This window comes from Arvicanthis niloticus, chromosome 3 (assembly GCF_011762505.2).
Source record: "Arvicanthis niloticus isolate mArvNil1 chromosome 3, mArvNil1.pat.X, whole genome shotgun sequence".
Lineage (NCBI taxonomy): Eukaryota > Metazoa > Chordata > Mammalia > Rodentia > Muridae > Arvicanthis > Arvicanthis niloticus.
The window spans coordinates 123,745,333-123,758,798 of record NC_047660.1 but is presented as its reverse complement, the minus strand read 5'-3'; the positions used below and the strand labels follow the sequence as shown (position 1 = coordinate 123,758,798).

The 13,466-nt window shown below is 43.1% G+C and overlaps 2 protein-coding genes across 3 annotated transcripts in view; both read right to left on the bottom strand.

Moving 5' to 3' along the window:
* Flacc1 (flagellum associated containing coiled-coil domains 1) overlaps nt 1-1,374 on the bottom strand; it is a 30,386-nt gene extending 29,012 nt beyond the window's left edge. The window contains exon 1 of the mRNA XM_034498638.2: nt 974-1,374. The gene's annotated coding sequence lies outside the window, so the exon portion shown is untranslated. The remainder of the gene's footprint in view (nt 1-973) is intronic.
* A 4,891-nt stretch (nt 1,375-6,265) lies between these two features.
* The window catches only part of Trak2 (trafficking kinesin protein 2), a 59,193-nt gene continuing 51,992 nt past the window's right edge, over nt 6,266-13,466 (bottom strand). For both annotated transcript variants that reach the window (XM_034498227.2, XM_034498226.2), the window contains 3 exons: nt 13,055-13,324; nt 11,210-11,315; nt 6,266-9,988 (listed from right to left, as the gene is read on the bottom strand). In XM_034498227.2, the coding sequence (XP_034354118.1) occupies nt 9,313-9,988; nt 11,210-11,315; nt 13,055-13,324 (1,052 nt within the window). In that variant the 3' untranslated portion in view covers nt 6,266-9,312. The remainder of the gene's footprint in view (nt 9,989-11,209; nt 11,316-13,054; nt 13,325-13,466) is intronic.

The window sequence follows — 13,466 nt, the reverse complement described above, 5'->3', positions numbered from 1 at the left end:
GAAAGAGTAAACTGAGCGCACCTATTCCCTAGTTTCGACAGTGTGGATGTGACTAATCTTACTACACCACACCCCCACTGTCTGCCACTCCTCCAACATGTTATCTTCAAGCACAATTTAAACAACCTTTCAAGTAAGTCTGGGATGGGTTCCCATATCACTGCAGTTCTAAAATACAAAAAAAAAAAAAAAAAAAAAAAAATTTATTTTTTTGTGTGTGTATGTGTTTTTGTCTGTGTGAGTCAATACCATAAGTGTTCAGGAACCCGTGGAAACCAGAAGACAGCATTAGATACTCTGGACCTGGAGTTACAGGCTTTTGGGAGCCATTGGATTTTATTTTAACCAGCTTTATTTTAACCAGCTTTGTAGGAATAAATGTTTGTTTCATTTTTTCCATTGTTAAAAAAAATGCCTAAATGTTTATTACTTTGCTCTTAAAAAGAAAAGTTCCCTTCACTTCCATGGGAACCATATTCAAAGCATTTAAAATCAGTAATGCAAAACTAATGAGCCATTAGAACAGACTTGGGCCATTAGCAAATCGTGAGGTAGGTCTGAGGGTGTCAGGGGAGAAACTGAGGCAAGCAAGTTGGTAAGGTGCACTTTGAGAGCCTTTTGGTAATGACCGTTTACTGGTTGGTGAGTTTGTGTGTGTGTGTGCTTGCGTATATGTGTGTGTGCATGCGTGCATATGTGCATGTGTATGTGTATGTGCGTGCATGTGTGTGTGCACGCTTGCTTGCACATGTGCGAATGTATGTGCGTTCATGTATATGTACATGTATGTGCGCACGTGAGTGTATGTGTGTGTGTGTGTGTGTGTGTGTGTGTGTGTGTGTTCCCTTCTTTTCTTTCCCTGTATTTTCTCCCTGGTGTTTCACTCACAGCCGAAAGGGACTGTGAGTAAAGAGAGCTTTAGACAGGGTCTGGGTTTTAAACAAACGGCCGGAAACTCTTCGCAAGATCTTACCTTAATTCTTTCAAAGATTCATTGGCCTTGTGGCTCCTTCCCAGGTTGAGAGTCTTAAAGAAAACTTGTTTTAGGGAAACCAGACCCCATCAGCACAAAATCAGGGTTCATTTCTCATGGAATCAAGATGTTTCAGAACTCATAGTTGCCGTGCTTGTCCCTAAGTGGTTGAGATGCCGAGGCAGAAATCTCCAGACCGCCTGGAAGACTTGCAAACCCAGACAGTGGCTTTCAGAAGGGTTACGCGGGCACGTCAGGAGCTTCCCTTAGAAAAAGTTCAGTTGTCCTCAGGTATAACAGTGAAAGTCACCCTTGAGGAGAAATTCACCTTCTAGCTAGACTCCTTTGACTGAGCCTGACTTGTTAGGTTTGTTTTAGGGAGATAGCCCCCCACCCCCCCCAGGGTTTGTTTCTTTTATCACTATGGAAACAGAATGGTGGCACCTCATTGGCTCAAAGCTCTTTGTTCTTAACAACAGAAGGTTGGGGAAGCAGCCGGTTAAACGGTTAAATTTTCACACTCAAGTCAGTGTCCATTCTCAACAGCAAGGAATTCATAGAAGATTTTTACTTCAGTATCAGAGATCAAAGAAGCTTAATTTCCAGAACAATAGACTTAAACGGGACCCCTAGGCCTTACCTACTGTGACCACAGTCCCGGGATTTTGTAGTTGATTTTTAACTTCCTCTGTTTTCTCAGAAACCTAGAACTAACTCCACAGTGGGCATTTCCTTCTTTGAAGCTCAGCCTTTGAGACCTGTGGCAGTCCATAGAAACGAGCCAATTTTTATCTACCTGGGGTTTCAGGTTTTTTTTTTTTTTCCCCTAACCAAAGTTGATCTTGCTGAATAAAGCAAAGCAAAGCAAAACAAAACAAAACAAAACAAAAACCCCAAACAACCAAACCAAAAAAGTGCGCATTCATTTTTATTCTACCGCAGCTCAGGAAGAGACACACATTTTATACTGAGGTTCACAAATAATACCCTATTGATTGCTAGTGTTTGTCTTTTATAAATCAAGACTGATTGTAATCCATTAGACTAACTTCCTGGTCCTGAGATGGTCCACATCTCATAGTTTACAAAAGCTGGAAGTTCACAAGCTGCACACATCCTCCTGAATGCCAGCGTGGCTAGGCATGGTGGCAATACCTCAGTCCTGTGCTCCGTGGAGCAAAAGGCTAATGGACAAACAGCTTGATAAATGTTAAGAGACTCAGTCGTGGGCTGGAGAGATGGCTCAGTGGTTAAGAGTACCATCTGCTTTTCCAGAGGTCCTGAGTTCCATTCCCAGCAACCACATGGTGGCTCACAACCATCTGTAATAGGATCTGATGCCCTTTTCTGGTGAGTCTGAAGACAATGACAGTATACTCATACATGAAATAAATAAATCTTAAAATTAAAAAGAAAAAAGAGAGACTCAATTGCCCTTCTGCTCTCTGGCATCAACAAGAACTTCAGCCAGTGTATGGGTGACCAAAACAGGTGGAGGGGCCATGGAAGGAGACAGAAAAACCATGTAGAAATGTCTCAGAGGCCGGATGAGCCTTAGATGTGGGCCCACAGTGGGCAACACAGGCTGGGACGTGGGAAGAAGGGAAGAAGAGGCATTGAACTCCTGGGTCTCCAGCTTCAGTGATGAACTGCTGTGTTAGTGCCGGCCACTGCTAGGAGTATGTTGGGGATGAGCAGATTTGGGAAGAGACTGTGCATTCTGTTTTGGACAAGCTGAGGTGCCAAGGGGGACACCTAACTGGTGATGTCTACTGGAGAATTTATTAAAAGTCCCATGTGTTCAAAAGAAGAGTCTAGAAACGAATTTAGGGGTTGATTGGGGGAGTAGGTGAACACATAGGGACAGTGACTCATAAGAAGACGGCCTGGAGGCAGTGTGGTCGGTCAGTGAGAAGACTCAGCCACAGGCCTGCTAACTGGCTTCTGCTATGCCATTAAATTTTAAGCGAGCAGTGGCTGAAAATGGAGACACGGACAGTCGATGGTGAAGGGAACTCCAGATGCTTGCCTCAAGCACCGAATGATTTGTTAGCATCACTTCAGTTGTTTTCTTGTGGTGGTCGGATAGAGGCAGGCTCTGTCACCCACTAAGCTACATGCCCAGCACTAATGTCACTATTGGGATGTCCTGCCACCCCCTGAGTCCCCCACCCCTACTCCAGCCTCAATACGGTTACACTTTTGTCAGCTCCAAAAACAGCAGAGGGTCATGAAGTGAAGGCTTTCAAAGGAAAGTAGCATTCACAGTGGTGTCTTTCCTCAAGGCATAGAGGGAACCTGCTTAACAATCTAGTCAGCTGTGTTATCAGACTTGGTTTGCAAATGGTTTGTGTGACGTTGCTGCCCTCATGAGGTGGCAAATGTGATGAGCCAGGAGCAGCCATCAGCTTTGTATTTATAGTGTGAATGTGTTTGCTGACTGTGGGAACGGACAAGGAAGGCAGTGTGCTCTTCAGAGGCTTGCAAAGATTCCGGGGCACTCAGCTGCTGTTGGCTGCCTTTTAGCTTCCGAGTTCTGACTTCAGGATGTTGTGCTCTTGGACTCATTCAGCTGTTCCCGAAAGGTTCCAGCCGAGGAGCAACAGAAGCGTGAAAGCTTGCGCTTCTGCGATCACTCCCAAGAGGGACCACAGCTGGGGTTTCACTCCTTCTCCCTCTCCTCCACCGGACACGGCACAGGCAGGCTTCAGACCGACAATCCCACTGCTGTCTCCCAAGTGTTGGGCTCACAGGCAACACCACACCTGGTACTTTCCTTAAGGGGAAAGCTGTCGGTTTGGATGCTTTGAGGGTTTGTGCTTTGTGTTGCCAGCAGGCAGGTCAGTGACAGATACCGCTTGAGAGCACAAGGAGGGACTGGGGAGGCCAAAGCAAAGCAGGAGAAGGGGAGCTGTGCAAAAGGAAAATGTCCCATGGTTTCTCTCTCTCTCTCTCTCTTTTTTTTCTTCTTTTAATGCTTTAATTTCTAATTGTACTTGCTAAAATTTCTGGCCTATTATAATGTCTGGATGTGAATAACAAGAAAATTAAGTTTTGTGAAATAATATTTCTTTTGAGTTGGTGTATTTTTCACTAACACCTCATTCTTTGGCACACTGTGCCAAAGAATGTGCTGAAAAAAAATTTTTTTTAAACTATGGCTGTTGATGCCACTTGCCAGCCTGTACTGAGACATTTTTTTTTTTTTAATTTGAAACTGTTGTGGCATTTGGTCCTTTGTATAAAATGATGAGAAAGCAAAACGATGCTAGTGTTTGTCAAACTTAATACAGCGAGGACAGAAGCCAAGGTGACACTCAAAGCCTTCAATCTTGTTGGGTTTTTGGATGCATGAATGTTGACTAATAATTGTTAAAGAAAACATAAAGATACTGAGAATGTTACGAACATCTTATGTCAAAAAGTAGTTTTAGCCCAGCATGGTGTCCCATGCCTTTATTTACAGCCAGCCCTCAGGAGGCAGAAGTAGGCAGATCTCTGAGAGTTCAAGGCCAATATTGTCTACAAAGCAAGTTTCAAGCCAGCCAGGCCAGAAACCAGTCTCAAAACACCTCCCTCCTCTGCCCCCCCAGATGGTTTCATACTTTGTTGTTTTTTAACAAAATCTCAATTGTCCGATTTTGCCAATGAAGACGCAGGAGCGAGTTGCTAGGTGAAAGCCTGCCAGCTCAGGGAGGCAGAGCAGCACCCAGTTATCTTTCCTATTCACCTACGTCCTAGCAGGAACCCTCCCTCACTTCTTAGGGCTCTAAGAAATTCCCCTTCAGACTGAATGTCCCTCCCTTCTATTTCTTGTGTGTCTCTATCCGTCCTCCTGACACCCTCTGACTCTCCGTGTTTTTTTCTTAATAATCCCATGTTCACTTCCTGTCAACTGTTGGCATGCTTCACCTCTTGACCTCTGGTTGACTTTATTTAATCCTGTTTACAATATTCAAGCAGAAAGCTTTTGGATTAAAGGTGTGAAGAGCCACAGAACAAGCAAAACCAGGTTTCTCCAGTAAGTAACACAATCTCAGAGTGTGATCAAATGTCCTGCAAGCAATACTTCATTTTCAAAATGACCACAATTCAGTGTGGATATGAATCTTAAAAAATGCAGGAGGGGATATATTGTTTATTTTTGAGACAGGGTTTCTGGGGGGTGTGAGGGTGTGAAGAAACACACTTCTAGCTGTTGTGGAAATTGCAGACGAGACTGGCCTTGAACTCAGAGATCCACCTGCCTGTTCCTCCTGAGTGCTGGGAGTAGATACAGCTCAGTGGTGGGGCACTTGCCTACATACAAATGGGGCCCTAAAGTCAACCCCAGTACCACAAATGATACAAACAATACAAACACATACTTGTAAGGGACAAACAAGAATATCGAAAGACCTTTTCTGTTGATTCCAACACTTAGAAACAATTTCTAAATAGTCACGAGATCAGAAAAATGTGAACTACTGTTAGGAGCCATGCTGCGTTTGCTGAAGTAGCTATACGCTCGCCATTATAAGATGGCGCTGGCTTCCTGTTCCTGGTTCTTCTTGGCCTTGGTGTCTGCAGCTGTGCGCACGCGTAGGCGCGAATTTTCCCGATGAAAGTACTATCAGTGGATATGTAAATGAGACCCCAGTCTGTAAGCCAATGAGGACAGATCATGTCTCTTTGATAGTATATAAGTCAGAACATTCTGGGGCTTGGAGTCCTTCCTTTGTTCTCCATCTTGCATCCTTCTAACTAAAAGAGCTGTAACAATAAAAGACGCTGTCAGAAGAATCTTGAGTGTGATGTGCTCCTTATCGGCGAGGTAGCGTGTCGCAAACTACTGGAAAGAATTGCTTCATATTCTGAATCTTTCCACATTTACTATCTACTTAGCAATGATTTTATTGTTGGCTGGTATGACTTTGGTACGGAGCTATTGTGATATAGATTGAAGGTGTAGTCTACTTCTAGCAATACCATGAGGGCTGGCAAGGGGCTCAGTGGGGAAAGGCACTCGATGCCTAGCCTGACCACCTCAATTCCTTACCCAGAAGCCACGTGGTTGAAGTCAAGAACTGACTCCTGAAAATTGTCTCTTGACCCTCAACTTCATCCCCATATTAAGAAAAGTCTTAAAAGTAAAAAAAGAAAAATCTATACAATATTAGATCTGCTTACTACTTGACTATTGATTTTTTTGGTATTTGTTCAACAAAATATGGGATGTTTTTTCATAAAAAAACAAACAGACTGTATGCTGGATTGTGTAGGGCTGAAACAAAAATCACAGGGAGACACAGGACAATTTAAGAAGCTTCATGTTTATTATCTGATTTACAATTTATTATCTGATTTACAATTGATAAAGCAAAGGAAGGTGCATAAAGAGCTATTTGACAAGTCATGTTCCAGATGTGACACAACAATGTTTTCCTGGAGCCCTCAGGATCCCACGCCTGGGGCCACGCGTGGCAGTGGACTAGTGTGTATGCCTGTGGGACACTCTGAGCACAGGTCTCTACACACCTGACAGCAGAGAAGGCCCCAGACTGGAGCCCTAGATCCAGATGTCAAGCTGATGTGAAAGCCACCTACTACTAATTATGCACTAGGGTTTTGGAATACTGTGTAAAATGTGCCTTCAACAGATAGGCTCTTGTGCGCTTCTTCTAACATCCTCCCCTGACAGAGTCTGATTTATGTCAGACCAAGGGCAAGCACAAGACTAAAAAATAAAACCCACTTAATTAACAATGACTATTTACATAAGATTTGGGATCTTCAAAAATTCAGGGCAATTTTAATTCTGAGCTCAAGGAGACTCTCTGAATAGGTAACAGGCTACTTGGAAGTACCTGAGAAACCACCACAGAAAATCCTGAAGGAGAAAACTCAGTTGGGTTTTCCAGGCAAGCATAAGATACATACCAGCTGACACTGAGCGGAAAAAAAAATACGAACAGTACTGAAATGTAAGAGTCTTGTGGAGGAAGAACTCACTGGAAGGTTCTAGTTTTTGTTATAGTTTGAAGATAGTCCCATGTAACAGGTTCTCAGGCTGTACCAAAATAATTTTAGGTGAAAACTGAAAATCAGCAAAACCCAGTTTTAAGACAGGATTCACTTTCTGAGACAAGCATGCACGGGTACAATTTGTTCTGACAGAACATCAAGACTAATTTAATTTTCAAAACCCCAAGTCTGGTTTTCTTTAATTAGCCGTGTTCATCTGGCTGCCGAGACACAACTCTGCCTCCAGTGGCCGCTTAGGCACTGACAACAGTACAGAATTACTGTCAACACAGAACTCCACAAAACCTAGTTCATTATAGTGGTTTATGAACCACGTGTATACCTGGTTATTTAACACATTACTACCCCCTCAGCCCCATGTTTCCCTACTCTGTGCTGTTCCTTTCTTAGAAGCTATAAATGCCCAAGCAACAGGAAGAGTCCTTTCTTCAGGAACCAAGGCAAAGCTTTAAGGTTCTGCGGAGGGAGGTACTCAGTTATTCATAGACTAGAAATGCAAATGCTGTTTTTAAGACATCGATTGGAATATTTGGGAAATTTAAACACCAGAATTCTTGCTAATGCCTGGATCAGGCAGGGTCACTAGCTGACCCAGAGAGTCCTTCATAAACGTGTGTGTGTGTGTGTGTGTGAACTGTTGACAGCAGCTAGGCTGGGCAAAGAGGGTGAAATGGGGGCAAAGGGAGGGGCATCTCTCCACCCTTTGTTTCTAAGAAATTTAGAAAAGTTCTAGTAAAGATTATAGAAATATAGAAAACCCATATGTTCTTACCATTGTGTGGCTGCTGGCTTTTCTAATCCTCTGAGTGCACCTCTTCTTGGGGAGGCGGCTCAAGAAAGACAAAACTCCCTGGCAGAAAAGAATTTCTCTCAAGCAAAATATTTGTAAGTTAAGCACCAAGAGGACCAAGTAAAAGACTTTCTGCCTTGACAAACAAGACAAGCGGGTCCCCCCTCATCTTCTCCTCATGTGCTTAAACAGCCCCATGGAGACAAGGCCATGCTATCTGCAGAGGCGGACCGTGACCTGCCACCGCAGAGCGCAGATCTGCCCCTCCCCAGTGTGAGGCCTGCATAACAGGCTGAATGTTGAAACCCCAGCTTCAGGCCTCACTTGCTTTTCAGCTTGTTAAAAAAGAAACCAGAGGAAAAGAAGTCTTGGCTCTCCCATGAACAAGACCCTTCTCCACTCCTGCAGATACCAAGAGACAGGCAGATGATTTAATGTACACAGGAAAACAACAAAATCTAACAAAAACACACTTTCAAAGCAAGCACCTGGGTTTTACTTCAGTTTATAATTTAATGTGCCTGAGAATTTTTGTGCAAATACATGTCATCTTTCATTAAAAATATGCATAGCACACTTTGGAAAAAGTTAGTTACAACTAACTTTTCTTTAAAAAATTAAATATATAAATATACAACATAATCTACTGCCTACTGACTGATTGCACTTCTGGTTTAAACCCTTCTGGCCTTCAAGGAAAACTGAGAAACACGCATTTATGTTTGCATTCCTGGGCCACTGTATTGTCCAGAAGAACTACCCTAAAAAACGTTTTTGATTCCAATTTACCCTTATTTTCTTCTTAAATCCCTCCAAGCCACTTGTTATTTTAATTTTTTTTTTTTGTTGTGTTGTACAAAAATACAAGCTTAAAAACCTGAAGTTTTAGTAATCACAAATACAAAGGATCTGTCTGGGTGGTGTTTGGGTTCTTAGTGCCTCAAAGTCCCCAAATAACAAAGTCTCCATTTTTGATGTAAAAGACAAGATACAATTCCTTATTTTGCTACTGGTGAGAGTGTACCATTGGATGGATGCACTTGACCAGGGCCCAGCAGGGTCCTTATCCTCCACCAGTTCAGTAACACACAACTGCGCACGCACCAACTCTCGGGAACAGCCTCCTCCCAGCCTCAGCTGTTCCAGGTTTCCTTCCTAGGCAGGCGCTTCCGGCTTGTGTTCTCTAGGGACAAAGGTGTCAGCAGTTTAGCATTATTGTCACGTTTCGATAGAATTTGGTTTATTTTTCTATTCACTTTTTATTTTCAAGGCAAGGAAATGTAGCTGAAGGAGCAAACTAACCCTTTTTCTGTCTCCAAACTGCTCATCACTTGTCCCCACTTTACTAGACTCCATCCTCAAAGACCCTCTTCCAAACAAACGTTCTATCCCTTCACTATGCCCTCTCCACATTCACAGTCCTTCTGCAACATCCCTTTTCTCTCAAGTTAGGCCGGTCCCCATTCTCAGTGCATCTCTTTCCTTCATGTGCTAAGTTATTCACGAGGTCAGTTAATATTGAGCCTCAGTCTTCCTTCAGGATACCCATTTTGGGTGAGGTTGTGCAAACTGGGGCTCCAAAGCTACCCATCATGACTGGAAGACTCTGATTCCTCCTTAGTCCACCCAATAAACTGCCACCTGAATTTAAATAAACAGCAGAGTCTGGTTTTTGAAGACCCATTTCTGCCTCTCGGCTTTTCCCGTTCTCCTGGGGATCAGGAGTCTTGACCACCCTGGCTATTCCCAGCCTCTTCAGCCTGTCTACCAAGTTCATCTTCAGCTGGCCAACATCAGGAGGGGCCCTTGAAGGTCTCAAGCCATACATTTCTTGCAGGAATGTTTCAGCTGGTCGGGAAGCCAAGAAATTCTCAGAGACATTGACACGGGGTTCAAAAGGCAAGGGGGAGGAGCACGGTGATTGTGACGGGGAATTTGGTGGTGTGGAAGGGGTGGCCAGGGCCTTGGGGCGAGGCTGTAGGAGGTTTTCCGAAGCTGGGCTGTGGTACACTTTCGCGGAGATGCCTCGCTCCTGTAGGAGTTTGGCCAAGCTCCTCGTGCTACTGAACGTTATGGTGGAGTCCCGCCGGTTTGTGATGGATTCACCAATGCTTAGTCGGTAGGATGCAGCAGGAGAGTTCACAGCCGGGCTGGATGAGCTGCTCGCACTATTTCCACAGGACAGTGATGGGAAACCGGAGCTGGAAGAGAGGTGGGCAAGTGCTTAGGAGCCAGGAACACTGGCCGACATTTAACTTTCAAGGATGACCAACAAGTTGCGTTCCAACTTTATTTCACTGAATAACAGTGTCTAATTAAACTGTCATTTTCTCAAGCAGTGTTAACTCTAAATGACAGTGACACATGGGCATTCATCAACTGCCTTGCCAGTTTCCCATTGGAATGTGTATTTTTAAGAAATTAAAAATAATGAAAAGCTCTGACATCTATTAAATCTTGTTCTTATTCTATGCTTAGTTAAGACAAAAAAAAAAAAAAAAAGACTACATAAATCATGTATTTAAGGTCATGGTGGAATGGAAAGGCTTCTACCCAGCTTTCCTCTGTGAACAAAGGTTACCAGGATTTAATGCACTTTCGCTGGCTCAAAATGATCACACGTACCATAGTATCAGATTTTTAAAGATTATGAACTGAAGACAAGTATAAAATTAACAAACCAGCCAAAAACCTTCCAGAGCACTGACCTATACAAAAGGAACAGCACTCATGAAAATCTGACTCCTTGGTCAAAGCTCAACTGAGAACCTCTGGTCTTTCTCCCACCTCACAGCAGAACTTCCTGCCCCTCCCCAGTTGTGCCCCTACAAGAGTCCCTTTAGGAGGCAAACTTCTGAGGCTTCTGTTGGTGTCTAAAAATGTAGAAGACCTGCAAACGCATTCATGGTGGCCTCTGCTGGGACCTTGACTGGGTACCACCTGGTGGTCTTGACGGCTTCCAGCTTACATATGCTTGAATTGCCATCTTATTTCTCTCCTTGTTGCAGCTCGAGATTTCAGACTCAAACTCAAGGGTGGCCTTAGGGGGGTGGTCTTCCTGGTGTGACTCACAGGCTGGATTTTACTCTTCTGCCTGCCATACTCTTACCACCGGCTTGCCTCTGCATCACCTTTCTTCTTTATTTTTGATCATACTTTCCCTAAAAGACCAAAGTGTCTCTGAATACACCTCAGATTCTGAACTGGCAGGCTAGAACCAGTTCCACTATGGCTCAGGAAGTGAAGTCTGTGTCTTGAATAATTTAGCTTTGGCAGCTGATGTCATAATTCAATTTCTTCACTTTATCCAGCATAATCTGCCTCACAAATAGCCACTGAACACTAATTAAAACCCTGGGAATTAAAACTGAAGGTAATTTACAATGAACACTGTGTGAGCCTGACTTCCCAGGCCCTCTTACCTAGGGGTAACCTGAGTGACGTCAGAGGGATGTAAGATCCTGCAGGTGGTGAAGGTGAATGTCGAATTCGTGAATGAGAGACATTTTCCTGGGTTTGAAGTTGCAACTGAAATAAGAGATGTTTAGAAAGCCAAACACAGAATTGAAAGACTGGGTTAATAACATACAAGGTTCATCGTTATTTTGTTAGCAATACAGCATTTATCAACTGCCTTTGTAATAGAAAGTTCCTAAATATGCAAATGAAATATAAAGAATACACTAGTATTAACTGATTAGTATACAACTGAATTCTCAGCACTTTAAAATAAAAAAAAGAAGTAAAAATAGCTTAGAAATGAGAGAAAAAGACACTGAAAAATTCACTAAAAAATTAAGATTTAGTTATCTAGATACCTAGGTCAAACTACTCCTCTGGTTCTTAGAGTGTTGTTTGCTGACTCTAGAACACTTCACAGTAATGTGAGGATAAGGCCTATTTTATTTTATTTATTTATTATTATTATTTGATGGGGTTGAGATTTATATGAGGGCACAAAAGCAGTGGTTGGTAAAAATTCTGTCTCCTAAGCACCAACCTCCTTAGCACCAACCAAGGCAGCGACACCAGATTATGCTTGTATTCTTCATTCTTACACACTCATAGTATCTTTTTCAAAGCCAAATGTATTAAAGAAAGTCCTTGATAAAGAGTAAAGTTACCAAGAAGTCGCAAATCTTTTACTATGCGGCATGTGGGAGTGGGAAATGCCCACTAAGCCCTGCTGTCCGCAGGCAGCTGATACAAACAGCAGTTGTCTACAGAAAGGCACTGGTACAGCTAAGTTGAAACTGGATCAGGGAACACTATTTACTCAGAAGTACAATTAACACACAAGCTTTAATTATTCAGACTCAGGAATCTGGCAGGCATTTTCTTGGGGAAAAAAAAAGCTGTCAATATTTTCTGCCAACGACAAACATAAGCTTCAAGTGAAAATCCACTTTATAAACCTTCTGTCCACTGCTGAGAGCTTGGAAACACCCTAACATTACAGCCTGCCATGTTGATGTGATCAGCAGTGACACCAATACACTATCTAATGCACAGTGTCAACATCCAGGATTTGGGTAACTGTCTTAACATGCAGAGCAAACATTTAAAGAGAAGGACATGCACATTTTCATGAGAACACACACGACAGTCCACTGCAGGTGTCCACACTGTTGTGACTACTTACCTGCTTCTCATCTGACTGCAAACAACATCCACAGTTCTCGAAAAAGCAACTAAAATACTTTCCCGTCTTCTAGCTACATACTCACCTAAGAGAGTATTTGCCTCACATTTTTCATATAAAACACTGCATCAGACTGAATGCAGAAGTTCATAATGAGAATCTTCAATTAAGTCAGAAATTAGACTTGCAAAATTGTAAAACAAAACTATTTTCTTACTATATCCAACACAGTTGTTTTTCAGAAACCAGTATTTGCATAACAGATCTTTTATTTTTAAATGGATTAATTTTTTAATAAGTTCTCAGTTATTCTAACATAATTAGTATCAGTAGTCATAATCTATATAGACGAGCCTGAGATTCTCAGGGACTTTAAAGCGCATCAATGACACTGAGACCAAAAGGCTTGCAAACCACTGACTGACCTGACCTCTTGCTCTGCTTAACTCACTTTTGCAGGCAGGTAGGAGAGAGGGGAGGAATCGGAAACATCAGCAGTGCTGTGGGTTTGTATGATTTTATCTCCACTCATGAGTAAACTCCAGTGCTGGGGCAGCCAGCTCACCACAGCAAGACAATGCAATGTACTGATCACGAGGCCATATTCAACTGTGCCTCCTCTCACCTGTAACTGGTCCACCTGCTGAGGTCATGGGTGGCAGGAAGATCCCCTTTACTGGTGTGGGCGGTGCAGGCTTCTGCTCCAGTTGAAGAGGCTGCTGAACCTGAAAAGTGATCCCCTCTTCTTCATCCTCCTCTAAATCTGAGATGTGGTAGACGACATCCTTGGGCATCTGTGTGGTGAAGCCTTTAGTAATGACGCCTGGTCGTGGATCAAGAATGGTTCCCAAGTTTGGTTGAGCGAGCTGCTGCCAATGATGTAGAGTCTGCGATCCTGAACAGGCAATCGGGACAGGCATGCTTTACATTTCCCACAATTCCTCAGTCTTGGAGAAGTTAGAATTATGTGAACAACAACAGTAACAAGAGATACTTCTCAGTGGCTGCACCTTCCCAGGTGGCAAACACCAATATTC